The sequence below is a fragment of the Tenrec ecaudatus genome, chromosome 6 (assembly GCF_050624435.1).
Source record: "Tenrec ecaudatus isolate mTenEca1 chromosome 6, mTenEca1.hap1, whole genome shotgun sequence".
In the NCBI taxonomy this organism is placed as follows: Eukaryota; Metazoa; Chordata; class Mammalia; order Afrosoricida; family Tenrecidae; genus Tenrec; species Tenrec ecaudatus.
In genome coordinates, this window is record NC_134535.1 from 131,880,370 (window position 1) to 131,905,703 (window position 25,334).

Genomic DNA, 25,334 nt, shown 5'->3' on the forward strand with positions numbered 1-25,334 from the left:
GTGTGATGCCTGCAGGGACTTGGGGCAGCCCCTTGGTCCCAGTGTGTGACAGGGGAGGCGCCCTCACCACATAGCCACCCTTTCTGCTACAAGGAGAAGCCTGAAGGGGGAACAGGAGACCCCCTCTGAAGCGGTGGTAGGAGTGGGGCAGGGGCACGAACAAGACAGAGCCCATAGCCAGTCAGTGAGAAGAATATGGATTTAATGGAATGAAGGGTAGACAGTGTTCTCACCCACCCACCAGCCCCCGCCCAGAGCACAAAGACCCATCTCAAAGAGAGGCCTTTTCAGATCTGTTCAAGCCAGCCCTGGAGCCGAGGAGGTGGGTGCGAGACTCCAGCTCAGAAGGCAGGTTGTGAAGTACCCCCTTTGTCTTCTCAGTCTCTCTCAGGTAGGGAGGCAGGGAGGGCAGGAAGCACAGCGGGGCTACTTCTGCCCTGTCCCTTCTTCAGCTGTCCCAGCACCGTGCTCACAGGCCTCGGGTGAGCGTCTGTCCTCCTAGCAGCTGGACTCGAGTTCTGTGAGTCTCAGAAGTGAGGTCCTGGGTGTGGCAGGCGCGCCAGGTCCGGCCTGGTTCTTTTGGGGCAGGTCCTCAGCCGGGCACACGAGTTGGCGCAGCCTCTGGATGGAGAGTGGAGGCAGCTGTTGTGAGGCGGAGCGGGGGCAGGGATGCCAGCCTCCCCCATCACCAACATCTGCCTGCCTCCTCCCCCATCCCTGTAATCGCCCAAACCCAAAGCCTCCTCCATCGCGTCAGTTCAGCTGATGGACAGCTAACCCTAATGGACAGCCACAGCGTAGGCCTGCCCTTCTTTGGGGAAGCAGACTGCCCTGTCTCTCTCTTGGGGCATGGCTGGTGGGTAGGAACAGGGGCCTGCTCTGTTAGCAGGCCGATGCTTCCCCTGAGTTCTTCCCACAATCACACAGCCCTGGAAAATTTCTGGAGCCGCCGGTGCTACAACCACCCAGCACTCAATGATGGCTGTGATTGGCTGTCGACCAGGCCGACGCCAGGCCCAACAGAAGGAAGCACTGCCTGGCCCCACGTCTGCTGTGTAACCAGGGGCTTCGCAGAGTTCATGCAGAAGTGGAATGGAAAGGTAACGAATTCTCCCCCATGGACTTTTGGAAGCCCCTTCCTCGTCTGAGCGCCTTCCAAGCTAAGAGGGGCCCTCTTCCAGTGCTGTACTGAGCAGTGTGCTCTTGGCATCTGGAAGATTTTCACTGGTTAATTTTCAGAAGTAGATTCGGGATCTTTCTTCCGGGTGTAGCTCCGTCTGAAACCTGTCCGGCGTGGGTGGCCCAGTGCGAGAGCTTCTAGCAGCACAACAATGCAGAATCCACTCCAGCAGGGGCGGGAGAGGGGGGCGCTGAGTGCTCCCTCCTCACTAACACCCACACCAGATGCGCTGTTGTCCCCCGCTCTTTGTACCAGCTCCTGCCCTTAGCAGACAGCCCACCTGTCACCCAGGGATCTGACTTTCTGCTAGGGGCTGCTTGCTCCTCGCTAGCTCCGTACCTCTCTGAAGGAGCCCTTGAGCATGCTGAGTTTGTAGACACCCCAGGCGGGGATGCAGACCATGGAGGACAGAGCCAGGAGCCAGCCCAGGGAATCGCCCCACCACGGGTACGTGTACTTCTTGTTGTAGGTCAGCGGCGTGTACTTGACCAGGGAGAAGAGGAAGGTGGCCTGGAGTGAGAGCAGGAGGTGGCGGAGTGACAAGAGGGAAGGGACCCTGTGTCCTCAGTGCCCCTTCGGCCACAGCTTGCCCAGCAGAGCCCACGCTCCTAGGTGAGATTTGTCCCTGAGCTCTTCTGAGCCAACCAGCCTCAAATCTCCAGCCTCTTGTGCTCCGTGGGCATGGCCCCTAGTAGGTGTTTTCAAGGCATATACACCGTCTCTCCTAGCCTTGAGTCCCCAGGCACCCCTCCCATCTTTGGCCCTGCCCCTGAATCCAGGTCTGACAATGGGCCTGATGGAACAGGGGGGCTGTGTCAAACTCAAAACTCAGTGCCATTGAATCAATTCTGACACACGGGGACCCTGCAGGTCAGGGTGCCGCTACTCCTTTAGGTTTCTAAGACAGTAACTCTCCAGAGTAGAAAGCCTCATCTTTCTCCCAAGGAACGGCCGGTGCATCCCCTTATGGAAGGGTCGTGGGGAGGAGACGAGGCAGTCAGGGTGCAGTGTAGCAATGATGAAACATACAACTTTCCTCTAGTTCCTAAATGCTTTCCCCCCACCCCCATAATCATGATCCCAATTCTACCTTACAAATCTGGCTAGACCAGAGATGTACACTGGTACAGATAGGAACTGGAAACACAGGGAGTCCAGGGCAGATGATCCCTTCAGGACCAGTGGTGAGAGTGGTGATACCGGGAGGGTGGAGGGAGGGTGGGTTGGAAAGGGGGAACCGATTACAGGGATCTACATATATCCTCCTCCCTGGAGGACGGACAACAGAAAAGTGGGTGAAAGGAGACGGGGTTCACGAGGGAGGGGGGAGTGGTGAGGGAGGGGAAAAGTGAGGAGCTGATGCCAGGGGCTTAAGTGGAGAGCAAATGTTTGGAGAATGATGAGGGCAAGGAATGTACAAATGTGCTTGACACAATTGATATGTGTATAGATTGTGATAAGAGGTGTATGAGCCCCAAATAATAAAATGATTTTTTAAAAGGGTTGTATGAGTCCCCAATAAAATGATTTAAAACATAAACAAGGAGCGTCCGGTGGTTTCAAACGTGCGGTTAGCAGACCAACGTGTCATCCACCACCCCACTGGGGCTCTTCGGGGGTGGTAGCAGGAGGCGCTTGAGTCTTGTGCGTCTTCTTCTGAGGTGCTGTGAGGGCCTCAAGGGCAGGAGCCCTGCCTCCCCCCCGCCCCGTACCTCATTTATAGCTGGCCACAGTGGGGCTCCGTGGGCTCAGCAGGTGCACACCGAGAAAGCAGCCCCAGTGCAGAGTCAGGAGCCCGAGCTCTCCACCCGCGGCGGCTGGAGTAAGTCACTCAGCCTCTTGGCTTTGGTTTCCCTGTGAAATGCCTATCATGGCAACACCATCTCAGGGAGGATTACATTTCCTTTCCAGGAGGGATTACGTTCGCTAACATGCAGAAAGTCTTTTGTGTCTGACAACACGTGTGCGAGCTCTCTGGAGACGCCACTGGTCCCCATTGGTGCTGTGCATCCTGAGGATTACAATGGGCTGCCTGCGTGCTTCTATTTGAGTCTGGCTGGGACATGAGACTCACGCTGTGGTGCTGGCTCAGACCCTCGGACAGTCCTGGGCCTCAGTTTAGCCTTCTGTGAAATGGACAGGGAGAATCTACCTGTCACTGTCTAAACCCAACAGGAGAATGAATGAAGAGTGAAGATGATTTTGAATCCCCAGGGGGGGAGCCCTTCCACCTCTAAAGGCCTCTCTGCCCTGCACCCACCACGTTCTCTCTCCCCCTCCATCTGGCTCTCCCCCCTTTGAGAATGATCTTACTGTGCACACAGCTGGTGTGAAGAAAATCCAACAATATTTGATAAGAGGCCATGGCCTGTACCCGATCATGTCTTCGATGTTGTCATAGAAGCGCCCAGCTCCTACCAGGGAGAAGAGGGGGGGAAGAGGGAGAAAGGGACATTCTTTAGCATCCAAAGCATCAGGATAAGGACCTTGCAGGCCAGGATGGGTGAGTACCAATCCATCGACCATAGCACGGTCGTCTTTTCAGATCCCTGCTGGAATTGAGGACTCATCCTTTATCAATAGGTATCAACAGCAGCAGGCAGAACTTAGCTTAGGCAAAAGGTCATAACTTCTTCTTGGGGAGCCTGTTAGAGGTTAAAGAAGGACCAGGTGCCGTCAGAACCAGGAGGGTGGTTCTGAACAAAGATCTTAGAGAAGAATCCTGATGAAAAGGGAGAAAAATGAAAACCAGACGAAATGCTCATGGCATCCGGACGTCCTGGATCCAAGGAGGCTGGCTGAGCTCCTGACACCCATTTCCCGAGAGAGCCAGCAACATCCCCAGCACTCATCTTTAGCGGCAAAGAGTGGCTCAGCGTGATGAGCACACAATGTCTGTGTTGAGTGGTGGCCTTTCTAAGATCCGTCTAGATGAGATCCCATGGACAACAGCAGCTTGAAAGATTAATTAGACCGGAACTTTCTGGAGCCGAGTCCATGTGGGTGTGGGAGGGATAACTCAGAACAAGGAGGTGAGGAGAAGGGCTTCCCACCGTGAGGAACATCCGTCATGTCACTTAATTGCGTGCGTGGAAACTGTTGAGTTTCCATATCAACAACAACAATAAAATAAATTTTACAATGGAGACACAGCAGGGAGGTGCTGGAGGAATCTACCACTGGAACAACTTTGGCTCCTCAAGGTTTTTGAGGTTGGGGGGCACGGTCCCCAGGAAACCATCAGTGTGGACAGTGGGTGTTCCCCTTTCGTGAAGAGCCCGGGAGGGCTGGGGGAGGGGCACTCACCGTACACCCAGGCCACGCAGAAGGATTCAAAGATAGCCACGAACAGCAGGCACATGCCACTGGCGGCGTAGTAGTCAAAGAGCTGGAACACGTACATGCCGCCCTGCCAGGAAGAGGCGTGGGAGAGAACATGACCCAGAGGACGCTGCTGGTCCCCGTGCCCTACAGCCTCGGTGAGGATCACCAACCTAGTTGGCAAACCGTGAGCCATTAGACGGGTGTAGGAGGCTTCGCTGTTACTGTTTTGGGGCAGAAGAGAGATGACGGTAAACTCGAACAGCTAATGGCAGCTGATGCCCGAGAAACTCGACGGGTTGGCCTCAGAAACCCAAGGCGCCGTGTGTAATTTCTGGTGAGGGATCGGGATAGGAGCCGTCCTGTCATCCCGTTGACAAGCTACATCTGCAGCCTTCCCCCTGGAGATGTCGCACAGAATGCCACCCATCCCCAGGGGTCCCTTTCTTCCTCACAGTTTGTCTGCGATCGTGTGTGTGCCGTCTGGGAAATGGGGGAGGCTCGGTGGAGAGGCAGTTTTGTCTAACCCAAGACCTCTCTGGCCATCTTTTCTCTGCCTCTTAGTGCAACGTGGGGCTAGCTTACCTTCCGCTCACCCCCAGAAGCAGGGGGCTGGTGCCCAGAGGTCAGGGGAGGGACGTGCCCCCTTGGTGCCTCTCTAGGTGGGAAACAAAGGATGTCCCTGTGCCCTGAACCCATGGCAGCCTGCTCCTCTTCCTCCGGGGTCCCAGCCCCTCACCTCTGTGAGCATGACCAGCCCCACCAGGAAGGAGACGGCGGACACCGCGAGGATGAGGGTCTCCCTCCGGTTCTTCTTGCGGAACACGCGGGGGTACATGTCCACCAGCGCCGTCACCAGGCTCTCTACGCACACAAACTGGGTGAGAGGGCAAAAGAATTGGAGGGAGAGAGAGCTCCCAGAATAAGCTCCACTGGTAAGCGGGCCTCTAGCAGCCCTCCTCGCCCAGCCTTGCAGGCCCACCCAAGAAGAGCACCCACGTGGGATCATCACCCAGTCCCCGGATGCTTCCCAGTGTTTCAGGGCAGGAAGCTCAGCCTCGTGCCCATCACCACCACCCCACCCCCCACCCTGACCCACTCTTCCTGGGCCGTGGGGGAGACATGCTGGTACCTGGCTGTCCAGTCCCAGGAGGACGACCATGAAGAAGAAGCAGCAGGCCCACAGCGGAGAGAAGGGCAGCATCACCACGGCCCGGGGGTAGGCGATGAAAGCCAGGCCCGGCCCTGCAGCAAGACAAAGGGACACAGCACCGTGCTGGGCCGTCCAAGGACGTTCAGAGTGGGGCAATGGGATGGCAGACACTAGAGGAATGCCCAGAAGCTCTGGTGGCACCGTGCTTAAGTGGTCAATCGAAAGGTGGGCAGTTTGAACGCCCCTGCCACTCCGTGGGAGAGAGGGGGCAGTCTGCTTCTGTAAAGACCTACGGCCTTGGCCACCCTGTGAAGTAGTTCTCCTCCGACTCTGACCGCCACAGAATCGGCATCAACTCGACTCAAAAGTAAGGGATCAGAACAAACTTCATCGCACAGTGACCATTGCTACCCCTGCAGACACCTGGGAAAGGCCACCCAAACCTCTGTCTTCTCTCAAACGTCCAAGTCACCACCACTGCATGCCCACCGCAGGACCAGAACCAGAGATCTGGGTGTCAACGGGCTTTGGGAAACAGAAAGGGGTCTTTCTGTCCTCGTTTCTGTACCCCTAAGTCCCCAGGCCTCCTTCTGCCCCACCCCAGAGACTTCAAACTTTTAGAGCCCAGGAGCCAGCCAACTTGAGACTCGCTGCCATCGAGTGGTTATGTCTCGTAGCCATCCGATAGGACAGGGTAGAACTTCCCCCAAGGGTTCCTGAGACATCCGAAGGTTACAGGGCATTTCTCTCTCAAGTACCAGTCCCCTCCCTGGTTGATGGGGGGGACAGGGGTGGGTGGCACCAATACCTGTGTCTCAGGCCTACGTGCTTTATGCAGGCAAGATGGTTGGCACCGTGCTGGGCTCACCCATGTTAGATACTATCATTCCCACTAAGGAACAGCCACTGCCGCCACCAGTTCTTATTATCTCTAGCACCGGGGCCGCTCCTCAGTGCTTTGCATGCAGAGGTGTGCTGGGGGAGGCTGTGATGGAAGCTGTCTTGTCATGCGGCATGAGCAGCGCACACAACAGAAGCTGAGCAAGGGAAACATTTCGTTGTGCCTGGAGATAAGGGGCCGGTCCTTCTGAGACTTTATTTCACAGACAAAGAAAGTAGCCGCGAGTGAAACCACAGCCCGGCGGGGAGAGCGTCGGTCCCTAAGGAGGAAGCGACGCAGGGAGGTGAACTGATCTCTCAAATACACCTCGAACTTCGGCGAAACAAGGTAAGGTTCAGAACCGGGTACAGAGGGTGCTATCATTTGTTAAACGGGGGGCGAGGGGGAGTAGAAAGAGAAACCTTGTACATGGAATGTATCTGAAAACCAGCTGGCCCGGGTCCAGTCTGAGGGTCAGAGGCGCACTGGGAGCCAGAGGGTGTTCAATGGCTGATTCTTCAGAAGCGGATCACCAGGCCTTTCTTGGCGTCGCCCACAGACTCCTCTGTGCATGTATAAGAAGTGCTTGTTTATGTCTGAACCACTGGCTCTCAACCTTCCCAAGGCCGTGACCCTTTAATGCAGTGCCTCACGTTGTGGTGACCCGGTATGCGGGCGTATCTGCATGTGGGCAGACCCGCCTGGAGATGAGAGAGGAGCGGTGTCTCGGTTCCTAAGACCATTGGAAATATGGTCTTAGGCGACCCCTATGAAAGGGTCATTGGATCCCTAGGTTGAGAACCGCTGGTCTAAAGGATTTCTGGAAGGCCAGGCAGGGTACTAACAGCTCGAGGTATCTCGGGGGTAAGGAGCTGGAGGCCTGGGGCGGAAGGAGCCCTTCCCCAACTGGAGTTGAACCCTGTGCTGAGCCGTCCCACACTCTCTATTGAAAGCTAGGCCCAGTGCTCCCTGAAACCACCGCCCTGTAAAACTTCAAACCAAAGTATCCCCTGATGTCATCTGAAAACCAAGCCGTCGTTTCGCTAAACTAGTAAGAAAAATGTTTTTTAATCTGCCTTGAGCATTAATGCACTTTCAAGAACGAAGTTGATACCGACTCAGAGCGACCCAGTAGGACAGGGTATAACTGCCGCTGTGGATTTCTGAGACTGTCGCTCTTCCTGGGAGCAGAGCCCCGTCTTGCCTTCTCAGTGGCTGGTGGTTTCAAACGGCTGACCTTGTGGGTCACAGCTATCATGCCAGACTGTCTCTCTGACCCTTCACGCACTATCTCGGTGGAATCCAAGTGACAACGGCAACTGAAAAGATTCGATGGGAACCTTTGGGGGTGACAGCGAGGGGCGATTCCAAGGAGGAGGGCCAGATGGTAGCCCAACTGGAAGAACGTTGTGAATGTCACTCAACCGTCCGCCCGTGCAGAAACTCTGTGTCTTCTCCAAAACAACAACAAAAGGCAGGCAGCCACAGGGAAAGCCGGCCCACAGCCTAGTTTCTGTGCACACCAGCCAGGCTCACAGCGCTCTGCCCTTGGGCCCTCGCCAGCAGCACCTACCTGACTCGGCCACCTCTGAAATGGGCACCCCCTGTTCCTGCGACATGAAGCCCAGGATGGAGAAGATGGCAAACCCGGCCACGAAGCTGGTGCCGCTGTTGAGGAAGCACAGGGCAATGCAGTCCCTGTGGGGGTGGGGGGGAGGGGTGGAAACCAGAGACGTCAGAATGGGGCTTTCTGTCTGGGAGCCATGGCAGCCTATACAGGGGCTACCTGGAAGAATGGTTACAGCCATTTCCTGGTGCTAGGGCTGGCCCGGCACTAGCCCGGGCTGGGAATAACCCGAGTGAGGCCTTGGGGAAGCCCCACGGTGATCTAAAAGTTACAGACTGCCACCCGGCCTCCCCTCTCTGTTCCACTCCTAGTGCACATCTCTTCTCCGTGTCATTCCATCTGTCATCCGAAGGTGGGGGGATTTGGGCGTGGATAATACTGAACAACAAAGAATCCTGACTCATTCGAATTTGATTTTGAAATGCATGCTGTGATTTGTTGAGGCTACATTTCAGCCAGCACTGCAGCGGCCAGGCCGGCAGGAGGGGTCAGTGGGGAGGACGAGAGAGGCTAGGAGCCAGCTATGCATGGAGGAGGCTTTGTGAAAATTGGAAAAGGATCCAATGTTTGCAGGGGCAGGTTTGCAGAGAGGGCTTGGCTGAGACTCAGCATCATAACTAACATTACTAATTTATTTCTCAGACTGGCTTACCGAGTACCCCAGAGCCAGCTAACCTCTCAATTCACCAGGCTGGCAAGGCCCCTGCTATGGTTTCTCAGCCAACCCCTTGGAAGAGGTCCCTCTGCCCACCCTGCAATTGGCTCCTTTCAGCTTCCAGTGCGCCAGAGGATTGGAGAGTGGCTGAAGGCAGGTGGACAAAGGCCATGAGCCAGGACACTCTCTAGCCCTTGGTGGCTGGGTCATGGGATTGCTGCAGGGGTGGGGGTGGGGGGTGGCTCAGACCCTGGCCCTCAGTCACCTGTAGCAGTTGTTGTGGTACTTGTTGTAGCTGCCCAGGGCTGTCAAGCACCCCAGACAGATGGCGAAGGAGAAGAAGATCTGGGTGCCAGCGTCCATCCACACCTACGGAGGGAAGGGGAGAGACCATTCAGCGCTGGGAAAAGCAAGGCAGCTGAGCCTCCACCGGGGGGAATGCAGGCCTGGGCTGGGCCAGGCACTGGCTGGGGATGGTGAGAAACCTATTCTCGGCCAGTGCCTTCCCCAGGGGGCTCTAGTTCCTGGCCCTGTGGTGCACTACAGTGGGGACAGGCATTGGACATTCCAAAGGAAACAATGAAAGGGCCCACTGGCTCTCTAGAACCATCTGTCTCTGCTTTGTAACCCCAAGGACTTGCATTCCACCCCAAGGCCCTTTCTCCTGCGCTCAGGTGCAATGGCAGCAGGATCAATCAGGACGGAGCTGTGGGAACAGGAGTGCTTCACACCAGCACTGCACCCATGGGCAGCTTTGCCCTCACAGCTGTGCTGTCCCAGGGGCACCGGGAGCGGATTCAACCCTCGCTCACTTGCGCACCCAAATGTCCAGAGGATGAACAGAAGGGCATGTGTGAAGGGCTTGTCCTCCTGGCGGGAGAAAACATCTCTCCATCTGGACCCAGGGTTCCATTGGGATTGGCATTATCCCAGCTGGCTGACCCAGGCGGGGAGGGTTAGGCTTTAGATTTAACAGCTACAATAACATCGCAGTGCGCAAGAACGTCCGAGCAACATTGCAAGCAGGGCTAAGCCATCCTGCAGATCTGAGAGGGCTGGCTCCTGGAGCTCCGGCCACCCCCCTACTCACCCCCACACTTCTGCTTTCACAGAGCGAGCACCCCCAGGGGGCACCCAGCTGTAGAAGCAGACATCACCAAGGCCAGCATCCCTGAACTCTGGTCCCTAATGGAAAGGACACTGAGAGATCCTCGCCTTGGCTCCTGCTTCCCGTAAACCCGCTGGTCTTTCATCCTTTCCAACCACTAGGATGAGGCCTCCCATGCGGTCTGGTTTTCTTCTGACCCTGCCTCATGCTCACCCTCAGCCTCCTCTCATCACACACACCCCAACAAAATGCCCATTCTCCACAGCTCCTGTAGGGGGTCTGGGGGCCCCCGGTAGCAAGCTGACCACCTCGGAATCCTGTTCATTCCTTAGCCCACACCCTGACTTGACACACCAGGAATGTCCATGATTTTCAGAGCTCCCTGGGGGAATCCTAAGGATGTGGATGTCACAGGGAGCCTGAGGAAGTCATGGGCTTGGGAACTGGCATGAGGTTATATGCCCAGGGTGCCCCCTCCTCTTGCCAGAGTTCCTTGATGTGGGAATGAAGACGGGCAGGAAGATACGACAGAGAAAGTGGGAGACGACATGTCTTGACCTCTGTCTCTTCTGCTCTCTGAGAATCCCACCCTCCAGGTATCCCCCAAGGGTGAGCCACTGGGGAAAAGGTCAGAGTCAGGAAGTCCAGAGGGGCATCGGGGAGGGGCCAAGGCAAGCAAGGGTGTCAGGGGGAAGCATTCGAGCATCTGGGAAGAGCCATTAAACTTAGCAATCGGCAGAGGGGGGAAGAAAGGCTGTTTGGGGTTCATTTTGGAAGATGGGAAAGGGACAGGTGGGGATGAGTGGACAGAACCTGAGGACAGGAAGGTGAGCGCATTCAAAACTCCAGGGGCTGCCGCAGAATGGGGGTGGGCCAAATCTCGGGAGACGGGTTGGGAAGTCTGTCTAAATTATTTTTTTCTAAAATGGTCCCATAGATACTGTGGGAATGGTCCGCTCAGGAGAACTGGCCTCCACTGTACAGCCCATTCTCCTGTGTCCTTCCAGGAGGCTGTGCACAGCTTCGAGAGCAGGGCCTGGCAGTGATGAAGCACAGAGCTCAGACAGGACTTTTCTAGGTAAGGGCCAGGGCTTCACTGGTACACCCTGCTGTGAGACTTGGTCCTCCAGGATATGGTCCCAAGGCCTACCCAGTTCTGGTAAATTGCCCTTCATCACGCTGGGAGCCTCACAGTTACCACGGAAACTCCTGAGGGCCCTGAGAAACATTCTGGGCCAAGCAGGCAGGGGGCACAAGTCCAGTGGTGATGCAGTTTTGTAACCTTGGGCATGGGAGGAAATCATGAAAGGAACTATAACTTGGCTGTTCCCCTCGCCCAGGTGGGGACAGACCAAGACTGAGTTGGGAGGAAAGGTTAATGAGAACAGAGACAAATGCAGCAGGGGGGCTGAGAGTTCGGAGTTCCAAGGTCAGATGGGGTGCCTTTGACCAAAGCCCCCTTCCTGTGAGCTTGGCAAGCCCCTGAGCTCGGCACAGCTGCCGCTGTCAAGCCTGCTGGGCTGGGGGACAAAGAACGGGGTCAGGAGGAGGGCTGAAGGAACTGCAGAGCAAGTTGTTCTGTTTCCCCGCCACAGGCGACCTACTCCCTGCCCATTCCCAGAGCCTGCGCTTCTGAAGCAAAGCTCCAAGACCAAGAACCAAGCATCAGAAACACTCAGGGGCTGTTCTAAAGATCTGTCTTGTGCATGAATATTTTCCTTTCTAAACAGCGTTGGAAATTCTGTAAGATCGGCTAAATTACTGATCACTATCAATAGAATTGGGAGTCTGGTGGCGTGGGGGTTATGCTCTGGACTGTGATTCAAGGTTGGCAGTTTAAAACCAGGAGAAAGATGGGCTCTCTACTCCCATTGACAGTCACCACCTTGGAAACTCACAGGGAAAGTTCTACCCTGTCTATAAGGTCGCTGTGAGTCAGCATTGACTCAACGGCGATGATTTGTTCTGTTTTGAGATCGATAGAATTACCATATGCCTCATGGCATGATTTAGAATGCTCCCCAATAAAAGGATAATGAATGATGTCTCTAAAATAGACCAGGGACATATATAAACCATAGGTATATGGATGGATTTTGAGCTCACACTTAATTATAGTCCTAATCTAAGAGCAATTAGTTCTTTTCACATGGCTGTACTTGATACTTGCCCGCGTGAAGAGATCGCTGAAGATATGGATGCTATAGTAAAGTGTGGTGAGGAAATAGGATGGCACCTGGCTATCAGAAAGACTTGCGTCGGGAGTGCTAAAGGCTTGTCTTAAAACAAGCAACCATCTAAGTGAGGCGTCAGTCCACATGGAAGAAGCACGCCAGCCTGTGTGATCCAAGGATTGCAAATAATAAAATCCAAGACTGGGTGAGAGACCGCTATCATAGCTTAAATTCTAAGCACCCAGTTTGCAGAAGGTTGTGAATGAAAGTTACGATGAAAACCTCAAACCCCTTTGCAGGGTGCCCACATAAATGAATCCTCTCTGGCTACTGGCCAGGGATGTGAACAGCCTTATTGTGAGACAGAGTGCCCTGGGAAGTGAACTAACTCAGACATAGTCAGGTTAAAATGTCACACCTTATCGTTGGCTCTCCCTTTTCAGCCTTTTTTTTTTTTCCCTTTTCAGCCATTTAAAGTGAGTTCCCGTTTTTATTATTTTCCACTTTCCTTGCAATTGAGGTTTTCCTCTGTTTGATTTTGGTTATTATTTTGCCTTGGGGTGTGTGTGTGTGTGTGTGTGTGTGTGTGTGTGTGTGTTTAGATGAAATCCAGGATAGGTAAATCTATAGAGACAGTACCTGAGTTAATATTTTCTTAGGGCTATGGGAGGGGAGGTTGGGGGCAAATGGGAAACTAATGAGGACAAGAAAGAAGAAAATGTTCTGAAATTGATTTTACTGATGGTTACACAGTTCTTTTTGAAAAAAATTTAAACTGTCGAATTGTATGATACGTGAATTATGTGTCAGTAAAACTGTTAAAATTAGTTTTTTAAACAGCAGGGGGACAGAGGGAGAAGAGAAATCAAAGTTGTGTGGGGGGGGGGATGGGTAGGGCAAGTTACTGGAGGAGGTAAATAAGTAGCCGAAATTGTAGAGCATGAAATTGATGGCTTGAAACCTGCCCCCCATGCCCCCCGGCTAATTCACAATTTAAAATTAGCTTTCAGGAAAGATAGAGCAGCCTAAGAACTATATATTATTCTAATCTAATAATTTTTAAATATGGAGATGAGACTCTGAACCGCAGTACTGAACAGAGGGGGTAGAGTGGACAAAGGACTCCTGGCACTCAGTTTAAATTTTTTAAACAAAACATGTTGACTAATTTAATATACATTTTCCCCATTATTAAAAAAATACTTGATGGAGTGTGAGTAAAATCACAGGTGTTCTGGAGGAACAGAGAGCCCTGGAGAAGTTGTTTCTGATCTGAGTCCATCCTCTTCCAGAAGGATTAACGGCTCCCAGTTTTAGGAAGGCCATTATGTGGGACGGACAAGCACAAACAGATCTGCGTTCAACTCCTAAAGCTACCACTTACTAGTGGTGTGGTCTCAGGGAGGTCATGTAGTCTCTCTGCACCCCACTTTTCACTGGTTGGAAATGTGTCAACTAGATAGTGTGCACTCACTCCTCACTAGCAGGATGGTTAGCTTCCAAAGACCACATTGGTAGGAGAAAATCCGCCTCTTTTGAAAATGAAGGGGAACCACATCAGGTCACAAAATGACAGATAGCCATCTTATCACATAACTGCCCAACTGCATGGTGACATAACTGCCAAACAGGAATACTCCTGGTCCAGACAAGTTGGTACATCACCTCAACCATCACAGCCAGCGTGCCTCTCACTTACACCTTAACCCTTGTCACTATCAGACATACATTACTGGTGCACGAAAGAATCGATTGCAGCTTTTCTCCTAGGGTCGTTCATGCGAAATGCTGGAGGTTGAGAACAACATCCGCTTCCTAGCCCGCTATCCAGAGCAAACAAAAGCAGACTTGCAAACTCTCAAATCATTCCCGGCCTCTAGAAAAGGCTGTGGCATCGTGATTACGAGAGCAGACTCCAAAAGATTCCTTGGGATGAACCCAAACTCCCCTCCACATATAGCTGTGTGGCTGGGGTCCGATTTTCCTGAGTCCCGGAAGCTTCCCCTCCTTCTTCTGTAGAAGTTGGGTAACACCTTCTTCGGTAGAACTGAACGGGAGGCTAAACAGCGTCAAACACTCAGTTAAGTGGTGAATAAAGAGCAGGTCATAAATGTTAGCTGTTAAAACGGTGTGCTGTCATTATTTGAAAAGGCAACTCCCCTGTCCATAGTAGTGAGGTGACATCGATGACGTCAGGGTACTACCCCGAAATCAAGGAGCCCCGCTGGCTCAGGGGTGAAGCACTGAGCCTCTAACTGAAAGGCTGGCGATAGATCGAAACCCACCGAGCAGAAGCCCGGGGCGGTCTGCTTCTATTAAAATGACAGCCCAGAAGCCCTGTGGGACAACTCAACTCTACCACATTGGATGGCCATAAGTTACAATCAGCTCGAGGACACCTAATGGCGGCAGCAAACACCAACGTGAAAAGACACCTTCTGAGCTTTGGGTCGGAACTTCCTCCCGTAACGAAGCCTTCGCTAGAATGGCTGCATGAGAGATGCCAGTCCTCGTAGACATACCAAGCACAGTCGGCAGAAGGCCACAGCCACTGGGCAAGTGAAAGAAACAAGCAGCTAGATGCAGGCATCCTCAAATTACTGCCCGCGGGCCACATGCGGCCCGCCGAGGACATTTATGCAGCCCGCCGGGTGTTTTTGCCCCGTTTGTTTTTTCACTTCAAATTAAGATATGTGCAGTGTGCCTAGGAATTTGTTTGTGTTTTTTTTTTTTAAACCTAGAGTCCAGCCCTCCAACGGGTCTTGGGGACAGTGAACTGGCCCCCTGGTTAACTAGTTTGAGGAGCCCTGAGTTAGACTATGCATACGGCACACCGATGTGCCCGGGCCCCCAGCACCTAAGACGCGTGTGAACCAATGAATCTTGGGGGATTTCAGGGAAGACAGCCACCTGCCCAACACACAGCTGCCCAGCCAAGAAGGAGGAAAGCCCAGCAAGAGGCAGCCTTGTGTCCTTGGCTCCCAGCTCCCAGCCAGCGTGCTTGGCAGTGTGTTTAGCAGAGCCATGTCTTTGTTGTCCGCTAGCAGGAGTTTTGCACCTTTCTCAAGTGCCAGGCAAATGCCAGTTGGAATTATCACACTTCCCAGGGAGTGCCAAGCAGAATCAATTAGGGCTCTGGCAGGGGCGTCCACCCTGCAGGTGCTGCTCATGACAACAAAGGGCTCACTTCAGCAGGGGACCAGGACCTGGCAGCTAACAAGGCTGCTCCAAAGCTCAGGACCAGGCTCTTGAAGCATGTCCTTCCCTGAGGCCTCAAAGCACTTGGATAGATGCTCCCTGCAAAGCTTACAGCTGGCCAGGGCTCAAAGAATGCTATCCCGGAGCGCAGATAAAAAGAGATGTCTTATCTTGATTCCCTGACTCACATTCGGTAAATATTTGTTAAGTGGTTGGAAAGGACTTGGGCATTCTCCCAACAAGTGCTGGGAGAGAGAATAAGAGTTACAACAGACCCAGAATGATGGGCTTGTCAACTGGTCAAGTGAAAGGAGGCTCTCTGGTCTACCTTCTCCATCTGAAGCGCTCTGCCCCAAGCAGGGCTGGCACACACTGGTGCTCAAGACATTTCTGCGGAATGGCTTCGTGGTGCGTGAAACAAAGGGGAAGCGACCCTGCCTCCAAGAGGCCATCACGAGGCCTCATGGGATTTAACACCATTCAGACCTGGGTTCTGGTTGCAGGTGTGAAGATGGGAAATGCTTACGTTCTCTAAGGCCTTGCTTTTCTAATCTGTCAAATGGGCTCTGCCGTGAGAATGGGCTGACAGCATGCATATCAACCTCGGAACTGTGCCAGGCGTGTGTAAACAATGCTTTTTACCTCTGACGAGCTTATCAAGACAAACAAGGCCTTGATCACAGGTCCCGTCGGGGGATTGTACACCTTTCTCCCTTCTATGGCTTCCAGCTTCCCTGACTGTCTCCCTTTCTGAACTCGTGTCCTCCCTCTCAGCCCTGTCACCAAATAAAGGGGACCTGTCTACACTGGTCACTGTCTATACCTCTGCTGCTCCAGAACCACTGCCTCTCAAACAGGCAGACCCGAGCAATCAGTAAACCCTGGTGCCCAAAGCCTTCTCTCAGCTGGACTGCGCTTGGTCCCAGGCTCACAAAATAAATTTAAAAACAACCACACTTTGTCTGACCCGCCATTGACTTGCTGTGTGGCCTTCGCTCTCTGTTCCCACAATGAGAGGGGGCTGCACTAGGTCAGTGGTTCTCAACCTGTGGGTCTCGACCCCTTTGAGGGTCGAAATGACCCTTTCACAGGGCTCACCTGATTCATTACAGTAAGCAAAATGATAGTGATGAAGTAGCATCGAAAATAACTTTCTAGTTGGGCCTCAGCACCACATGAGGAACTGTGTGAAAGGGCCACAGCATGAGGAAGGTGGAGAACCACTGCTCTAGACCGCTGGTCTCTGAGCTCCTTTCGGTGTCAACAGCTGGGGCTCTACCGTTTGGTTCCAAACCCGACCACAGCCCTGTTGCCCACTTGCAAACGGGTGCAGCAACCACCTGTACCTCCGCACGGTGGAAGAAGTGTGAGGAGAAAGGGGCGATTTCTCTCTCTCCAGAAGAGATTCCCGGGCCGAGGCAACCTGGGAGTGTCTGATTACAGGGAGTTTTCGGACTAGGTCTGCTGTTGGATTCTTCTGGGAAGCACCCGGATGGAAGAAATTAGAACCCCATTGGGGGGGGGGGGGTCAGGAGACTTCAGAATACTTCTGGGTCACTCCAGATCCCACACAGGAGGGAGCCCTGGTCTCCGTGTGAACTGAGTCCCAGGGAACAGAGCGACCGTGTGCCCTTCCCATTTCTCTTGCCCCCGCTCAGTCATTTCCGTGAGTGTGCTGCTACCTCATTATTCCCATGGGTTCTGAAAATCCACCCAAGTGGTGGTCCCCTGGGTGGCGGGAGTCTCCTGCCCTGACATCTTCCCAGCATCCCTTTCATTGGCATCGAGAGCTGCCTCCACCGGCACCCGGCACCCGGCGCTCAGGCCCCCTGGGTGGCACACATTCCCCCCAGGAGGCTGTGCACATTCCCCTCTGTTTCAGGGAGGCAGAGGCTGGGATATAAGTGGGCAACGAAACTATAGGGGCTCTAGGGTGGCGCTGCCTTCTGTGCCAGGCAGCAAGCAGCACCGCCCCTCCCGCCTGGGCTCTGGAGAAAGTTGGCTGCAGCAGAGGGAGGAGTTGGGAAAGAGAAGGGAGCCTCCTGACAACTGACAAAAAAAAATACCAGCCCAGCTGGTGCGTGTGGTGGGGGTGCTGGGGGGCCTGGGGCTAAGGAAAGGGTCACAGGGACAGAGGGACAGAGCAGAGAGAGAGAGGCAAGTTAAGGGCAGCAATGGAGAGTAGGTTCTGCAGGAAGTGAGATGGGAAGGCACAGAGACAGACAGAATGGGTGCTGGTGGGGTTGGGGTGCAGCGGAGGAGTCCCGCTCTCAGTGATGGAGCTGCAGGGCTATTGGAGAAATCGTGCCGGGCCGCAGCCCCTGGGGGTTCCCTGACAGCGGTGAGCCATGGAGAGACGGTCTCAGACACCCCAGAGTAGATCATCCGGGAAGAAAGGTAAGCACGGACTTGCTTGTGCCTGCTTGCTCACATGGAGTGAACCATTTCATGAGATCCACGTCTCTGGCGTGTGAAAAAACACATGACACTATTCACAAAGGATGACTAGACAAGCAGCAGTAAGACAGTGCTTGCCTTGCTCTCTGGCACACCGCCCCTGTCCGAGATGGTCCATTTGAAACGGGGCTTTGATTCTGCAGGAAGGTGCTAAGGGCTTGGGAGAGAGACACATGCCAGCCATCCTGAGAAGCCGGGTCTCAGATGCGGTGAAAAAAAGGTGAAATAGTTCACTGTAGATTCATCGGTAAGCACAAGTAAGCCTGTGCTTGCCTGGCTTATGGGATAACCTGACACGACACACACTTTGTGGGCAGAGCACTTGCTTACAGCTCTCTGGGGAAGGAAGGGTGCCCCGCCCTGTGTATGCCCAGGTATTGGGCCTGAAGGGGGACAGGCCTGCTGGAGCGTCTTACCTGGGGATCCCATAGCCGCGTGAGGTTGGGGTACAGGTAAAATTGAATCCCCTGGGCTGCCCCCGGCAGAGTCACCCCTCGGATTAGCAGCACCACCAGCATGAGGTAAGGGAACGTGGCTGTGAAGTACACCACCTGTGAAGCAAGGGGCCGGTGAGCGAGGAAAGAGGAGGCGGGCAATCTGGGGGAGAGGGAGCATCCAACGAAAAGGACTAAGGGGCTCTTCCTTCCCTCCCCCAGCTGATCTCTGCCATTTCCCCTGTGCCTGGAGCCCCAGCCCACCCTTTCTCTCCTTCCCGCTACCCCTGGCCCAGCTGCAGTAAGTCTGTGTGGAGTGACAGAAGGAGCTTAGGCAATTCTCCCAACAAGTGGACTTGGAGGCATGTCAAGGAATGCCAGGAACGACAAGCTCCTTAACACACGGTCCCTGTACCCACAGAGTTTTTGAGCTTAGCAGCCAGGAGGAAGGAAGCTTTGTTCCAGAGAGAGATCTAAGAGGAATCTGGGCCCTCCAACATTTTTTGCAGGCTGATGTTGGAGAGAGAGCCCTAGGTCACACTTCCGGTCCCTATGTGTGGCTCTGAAAGGCCATGATTCAGATAACGGTGATGTCATTTGCCTGTAAAAATGAATGTCTGGCTCTCGATTAACTTTGTTCAGTGGTTGTGAGGGACAGGATTGGCTCTTCCATCTCAAAAGTCTGCTGATCCCTGCTCTCAAGGAAAGAGCCCTCCAAGACCCTGCTCCCAAGAGCAGACTCGCCAGGAGGAACTATGGAGCCACGGACTCTGTGAATTCCAAAATTAAGTTCCTGTGGAGGAGTCCTTCCGGCCTTTCTCTCTTCCCTCCATTGCAGAGCATGTTGATGGAATCCAGGAAGAGGCACGGAATCAAAGAAGGAAGTCACGTATAATCTCTACTGGGCTATCCATGCCCTGCATCCAGCCCCAGCCATGGGACTAGGCTACCCCCTTAGGGAACTCTGAGGTGACCCGATCCTCAGTGAGGGAAGAAAGCCCTAGGATGGGCAGTGACAAGAACTCTCCCACACAGACCTTGCCTGTGGACTTGACCCCCTTCCAGATGCAGAAGTAGCAGATGACCCAGGCGAGCAGGAGGCACAGGGCCAGCTCCCAGCGCAGGGCCCCCAGGTGCTGGATGCCATCGGAGATCTTCAGGACTCGCCTCCTGGGATGAGAAGACTTGATTGAGTTAGGCTAACTTTTGCCGAGGCCCCAACTTGGCAGGGCTCTTATCTGGCTCAGCCACACCTCCAGCAGAGGAGCTGTGCCCCAGGCTTTGTCCAAATAAAGGACTTCTCAGGTCTTTTCACCCAGATCCATCAGGCTCTCCTTTGCCCAGATATGGGGGCAGATAGAAAGCGCAGCCAACAAAAGCTCTCCCCAGGTGAGTTTGCGCTGAGAGATTGCACACCAATTTAACCTGGGGAAGAAGGTGCACAAACATACATTCTCAGCCCTAGGTGGTGGGTGTGTAAGTAGCCTGCCCTGGGTGGGTGTGACTGTTTGGGAAGGAAGTGGCAGGGTTTATGCAGCTGAAGAGAAGAGTTGGGAGCGTGAGTCCCAACACTTGGAGGGGAAAGCAAAAATCTCAGCACACCACAGACACACCCGTCAGAAAAGAAGCCACGGACATGGCCAAAGAAGGAAATGAAAAATCTTTCCTTGCTGTCCACGGAGAGTGCCCACACCCTCCTCTCAACACAGGGCCCACATTGGGGTCGTAAAAGGACCTCACTTACTCCCAGAACTCGATGACAGGGGAGGTGGCATTCTCAGAGGTCACATTCAGGGAGCCATTGGTCCTCTGGAACTCCACACAGCGTTCTAGCCGCGGGTCCCGGGAAGGAAGGAAGAGAAAGGTCATTAGCCAGCGCTTGGCATGACTAGACTGATTGGGGTGAACCTGTAGGAGACTGAGAAGCAAGATGTCTAGAAGGAACCAACCGGAAGTTGTTTGTACAAAACATCCGCATGTACACAAGATCCCAACAATCTGACTTCATCCTCTCCTACACACATGCATGTACAGGTCTGTAAATGCGTCAGAGTCCCAGTAGCATTCTGGGTAACACATTGGGCTGCTAACCACACGGTCAGCAGTTTGAACCCACCAGCCACTCCACAGGAGAAAGATGAGGCTATCTGCTTCCATCAAGACTTGCGGTCGCAGATGGCCTCTGGGCTCCACTTTATTCTAGCCCCAATCCAAGAACAGTTATGTCTTGGAACACGACCATGCTCCACACTTGACTTCACTGAAGATAAGAGTGCTACTGCAAAGTGTGGTCAAAAAAGCAGATGGTGCCCAGCTATGAATTTGAAGAGTATCAGGGGTTTTAGGTGTATATTCAAAGAAGCAGCCATCTAAGTGAGGTGTCAGCTAAGTCCACACAAAAGAAGCTCATCAGCCTATGTGATCCAAAGATGATGATAACACAATCCAAATATGATCAAGGGAAAAGTATCAACTTAAATTGTGGCCACCCAATTTGTAGAAGGCAATGGACGATGGTGGAAAACCAAAATCTATCTGCAGAGGATCTAGTCAGAGTAAGCCTAGGGCAGGTCCCATCAGCCACAGGTGAGGGACTGTAACAGCTTTCCTATCAGACAGAGATGATTGTAAACTTGACTTAGGTGGCTCCAACCAGGGTTGACTATGATACTTGTTCAGTTGACCTCTCTTGACCCAACCTGAATTTGCTCTAGGCTCAAATATTTCTCGCTTGTTCCAAGACAGAAATTTCTTCTCTGACTTTTTAAATACTGTTGGTGGTCTTTTCTTTCTTACTTTTTATTTTTATGTTAATACTGTTTCTTCTTTCTGCTTCATTTTGTTTTGTTATTGTTTCTGTTAGGTTTTCTACTTTATGAAGCACAAAAGGAGTGGATGCATAGAGACCTAACTGATGCAAGGGTTTATGGTGAAGGGGTCAGTTGGCAGGAGGGGAGTGAATGCAGGAGTGGGGAGGGAGCATTAGAACTGACTGTTATGATGGATATACAACTTTTTTTTTGAAGTAGCAACGAAAATAATTTTATGGTTGGGGGTCAGCTCTTTTTAAAAGTGAGTATTATATCAAGAAAACTACCAATCAAAAGAAAAGAAGTCACACTTAACCTGTGGTGACCGTGAGAGAAGGAGGGAGCGCTGCTGCTCAGGGGCACTGGGTTTGTGTGAACGGTGGTGGAACAATTTGGAGAGGGACATCAACAATGGTTGTACAACACGAAGAGTATAATCAATGGCGCTGAATTATACATGTAGAAGTTGTCAAATTGGAGCATGCTTTGTTGTGTATATTTTTTGCTAAAATTGAAAAAAATTACACAAATAACAATGAGTACAAGGAAAAAAAGGTGCTTTAAAATTCACCTTGATGTGAGTGGATTATTGAATTGAATGATATGTGAATGAAGTGCCAATAAAACTGTTAAAGAAAGAAAAGGTTTGCAGTCTGGGAAACCCAAAGGGGTGGTTCTCCTCTCTCCTACAGGGTCACTGTGAGGCAGCAGCAACTTGGCAGTGGGTTTTGGAGTCCCTGGGCGGGGCTAATGGTTGACATGCTCAGCAGGAAATTGAAGGGATGGAGGTTCACTCAAGTTCACCAAAGGCACCTGAGATGAAAGGCCTAGTGATTTACTTAAAAAAGAAAAAATTGGTTGGTTTTTTTTTTAAATCAGCCATCGAATACCACATGGAACACAGTTCTACTCTATGAAAAGAGGCTCTACTTGTCACCTGCTTCCAACTCTATGGATACTCATATTTCTAGCTAATTAACTGGCCTGAAGGAAGTCACAACTTGTTTCCTGGGGGAGGGGATACAGCACAGGTACAATGGTAGGAGGGATACAGCACAGGTACCATGGTAGGGGGATACAGCACAGGTACAATGGTAGGAGGGGATACAGCACAGGTACCATGGTAGGAGGGATACAGCACAGGTACAATGGTAGGAGGGGATACAGCACAGGTACCATGGTAGGAGGGATACAGCACAGGTACAATGATAGGAGGGATACAGCACAGGTACAATGGTAGGAGGGGATACAGCACATGTACCATGGTAGGAGGGATACAGCACAGGTACAATGATAGGAGGGATACAGCACAGGTACCATGGTAGGAGGGGATATGGCACAGGTACAATGGTAGGAGGGGATACAGCACAGGTACAATGGTAGGAGGGGATACAGCACAGGTACCATGGTAGGAGGGATACAGCACAGGTACAATGGTAGGAGGGGATACAGCACATGTACCATGGTAGGAGGGATACAGCACAGGTACAATGATAGGAGGGATACAGCACAGGTACCATGGTAGGAGGGGATACAGCACAGGTACAATGGTAGGAGGGGATACAGCACATGTACCATGGTAGGAGGGATACAGCACAGGTACAATGATAGGAGGGATACAGCACAGGTACCATGGTAGGAGGGGATATGGCACAGGTACAATGGTAGGAGGGGATACAGCACAGGTACAATGGTAGGAAACGCTGGCTCCAATCCTCACTCTTCAGCTCTTAACTTTGTGGCCTGGCCTAAGTTACAGTCTCAGCTCTTTAAGCTGTACTGTAGATGAGACTACTATCCTTCCTGTAGGATTGTTAGAGAAGCCCTATGGCATAGTGGTTATGCACTGGGCTGTTAACTGCAGGTTCCGCAGTTCTAAACCATGCGCCTCTCTGGGGAGAAAGGCAGGGCTTTCTAGTCCCGTAAAGAGTTGCAGGCTTGGAAACTAGCAGGAAGAGCTCTGCCCTGTCCTGAGTCGGCACGGACTCAATGGCAGTGAGTTTGGTTGTTTGGAAGGATTGTTAGGAGGAGTAAATGGAAAAGTGAATGTAGGAGAGAGATTACAGATAATGTAGGAGATGATTATATAGAAGTGTTTATGGTGATGGTGTAATTTGGGAAAGGATAGTAGTAATAGTTGCACAAAGTGGTGGACATAATTCACCATCGCTGAATTGTACATGTAAAAGCTGTTGAGTTTGCACATGTCATATTTATATGTAGGACACAATAAATAAATAAAGACAACAAGTGTTGGTGAGGTCAAATACAAGGCTTTCCTTATGAGTTAGGAACCTGGAGTTAAAACATGTGAAATAAATGACTGCACAACTCTTTTAAATATGTTTGAACCATTGAATTATATGATATGTAAATTATGGCAATAAAGCTGTTAAAACATTTTTAAGTGTGAAATTGAAAAAAAAACTATCTTCAGATGAACAAAGCAAAACATCAAACTGCTGAATAAGTAGTGACTTATGCCAAATATACTGAAGTATCAGCCAACCTGAGTATCAGCCAAGGCACCTAATTTTACAAAAACTGCATAGAAAACGCGCTGAGAGACTCAGCTTGTACACGAGTATATCCAGTAATTATTTGCATGTCACTTTGAAAGTTCACAGAGTATTCACACTCTTTTTCACATTCCCTTTGTGGAGTTGCTAAGCATCAGATCAGCAGTTTGAAACCACCAGCCACTCTGGGAAAATACCAAAGTTTTCTAAGCCCACGAAGAGTTACAGTCTCGGAAGTCCCCGGGGGCACTTCTGTCCTGTCCTGTAGAGTGGCTACCAGTTGGAATCGACTCGGTAGCAGTGAGGTTGGTTTTTTGGTGTGGGTTTCGTACAAAAGTCCTGGGCAATCTTAAAGCAGAGGGTTTTCCCCACTGTACGCAGGAAGGAACGGAAGCTTTTTGAAAATGGCTGGCTAGAGCCTGTAAATGACAGTGAGGTCTAGAATCCAGATCAGCAAATCGTGTCGACTCTGTCTTCAAAATATCTGAATGGTGCCTTTCTCATGATTCCTCCTCCATCGTGGGGAAAGACCTGTCCAGCTGCCTCCATAAAGATTGCCGCGTAGAACACCCTATGGGGCAGGTCTGCTCCGCCACTAAGTTCTCTGAGTCAGAATTGGCTCCCTGGCGCACACCACCACCACAGAGGACACCATCATCGCAGGCCTCCTCACTAGCCTCCCATTTCTACCCTGGCCTTCCCATGATAAAATGTAAGTTCCTGTAGGCCACACCCAGCTCAAAACTCTCCAGTGGCTTTCCCATCCCACTCAGACAAAGAAAGCCAGAGCCACCGCAGCCGCTTCCAATACTGTACGCAGCCTACATTCCAGCACCTCCGCCTCTCCCCGCACTCACCCAGCTCCACACCTGCCCCCAGTGCGCTTGAGGCACAATTACACCCTGTGGTAGTTGCTTAATCTGTTGTCAAGTTGAGACCTAAGAGTGAAGGGGGCCTGTGTGATCATGAGGTATTGATGGGATCGGGAATCAAGCATTAAAGACCCAAAACAAACAAACCAACAAGCAAAAGGCATATCAATGGGAATGAGGGGGAGGGCAGAGTGGAGACCCAAGGCCCATCAGTAGTCAGTTAGACACCCCCTGTCAGAAGGGCCAAGAGAAGAGCCAGTCAGGGTGCAGTATAGCACCGATGAAACACACAACCTTCCTCTAGCTCTTTAATGCTCCCCCACCCCACCCTACTACCATGACCCCAATTCTATCTTACAAATCTGGCTAGACCAGAACATGTGTACTGGTACAGATAAGAGCTGGCAGTACAGGGAATCTAGAGCAGATAATCCCCTCAGGTTCAATAAGGGAAGCCGCAATACTAGGAGGGTAAGTGGGGCGGGGAGTAAGGAGGAACTGATCCCAATGGTCAGCATGGCCCCCCTCCTAGGGGGACAGACAGCAGAAAAGTGGATAAAATGAGACAGTGGTCGTTGTAAGACATGAAAAAAAAGAATTTATAAATTATCAAGGGGATATGGGGAGGGAGGGGACACAGGGAGGGGGCGGAATGAGGAGCTGATGCTAGGGGATCAAGTAGAAAGAAAATGTTTTGAAGAAATAATGACAACACATGTCAGATGTGTTTGACACAATGGATTGTGACAAGAGCTATAAGAGCTCCCAGGAAATTTTTTTTTAAGTCAAAAAAAGTTTAAAAGAGTGAAGGGGTGGAGGTTAGCCTGTCAGTCTGGTGGCAGGTGGATGACCTCATTTGGAGGCACTAAGGAGACAAACAGCTCGCTGGAGGTGGGGCACAGAAACACTCTCCGTGAGGCATTGCTGGTGCCTAGCTGGACAGCAC

At 52.1% G+C, this 25,334-nt stretch overlaps 1 protein-coding gene across 2 annotated transcripts in view; it reads right to left on the reverse strand.

Annotated features, from left to right (window-relative positions):
• Positions 1-358: 358 nt before the first annotated feature.
• SLC6A13 (solute carrier family 6 member 13) overlaps positions 359-25,334 on the reverse strand; it is a 51,172-nt gene continuing 26,196 nt past the window's right edge. For both annotated transcript variants that reach the window (XM_075553150.1, XM_075553149.1), the window contains 11 exons: positions 19,932-20,016; positions 19,225-19,357; positions 18,170-18,304; positions 9,082-9,185; positions 8,108-8,232; positions 5,634-5,746; positions 5,241-5,378; positions 4,487-4,589; positions 3,494-3,594; positions 1,520-1,690; positions 359-621 (listed from right to left, as the gene is read on the reverse strand). In XM_075553150.1, the coding sequence (XP_075409265.1) occupies positions 499-621; positions 1,520-1,690; positions 3,494-3,594; positions 4,487-4,589; positions 5,241-5,378; positions 5,634-5,746; positions 8,108-8,232; positions 9,082-9,185; positions 18,170-18,304; positions 19,225-19,357; positions 19,932-20,016 (1,331 nt within the window). In that variant the 3' untranslated portion in view covers positions 359-498. The remainder of the gene's footprint in view (positions 622-1,519; positions 1,691-3,493; positions 3,595-4,486; positions 4,590-5,240; positions 5,379-5,633; positions 5,747-8,107; positions 8,233-9,081; positions 9,186-18,169; positions 18,305-19,224; positions 19,358-19,931; positions 20,017-25,334) is intronic.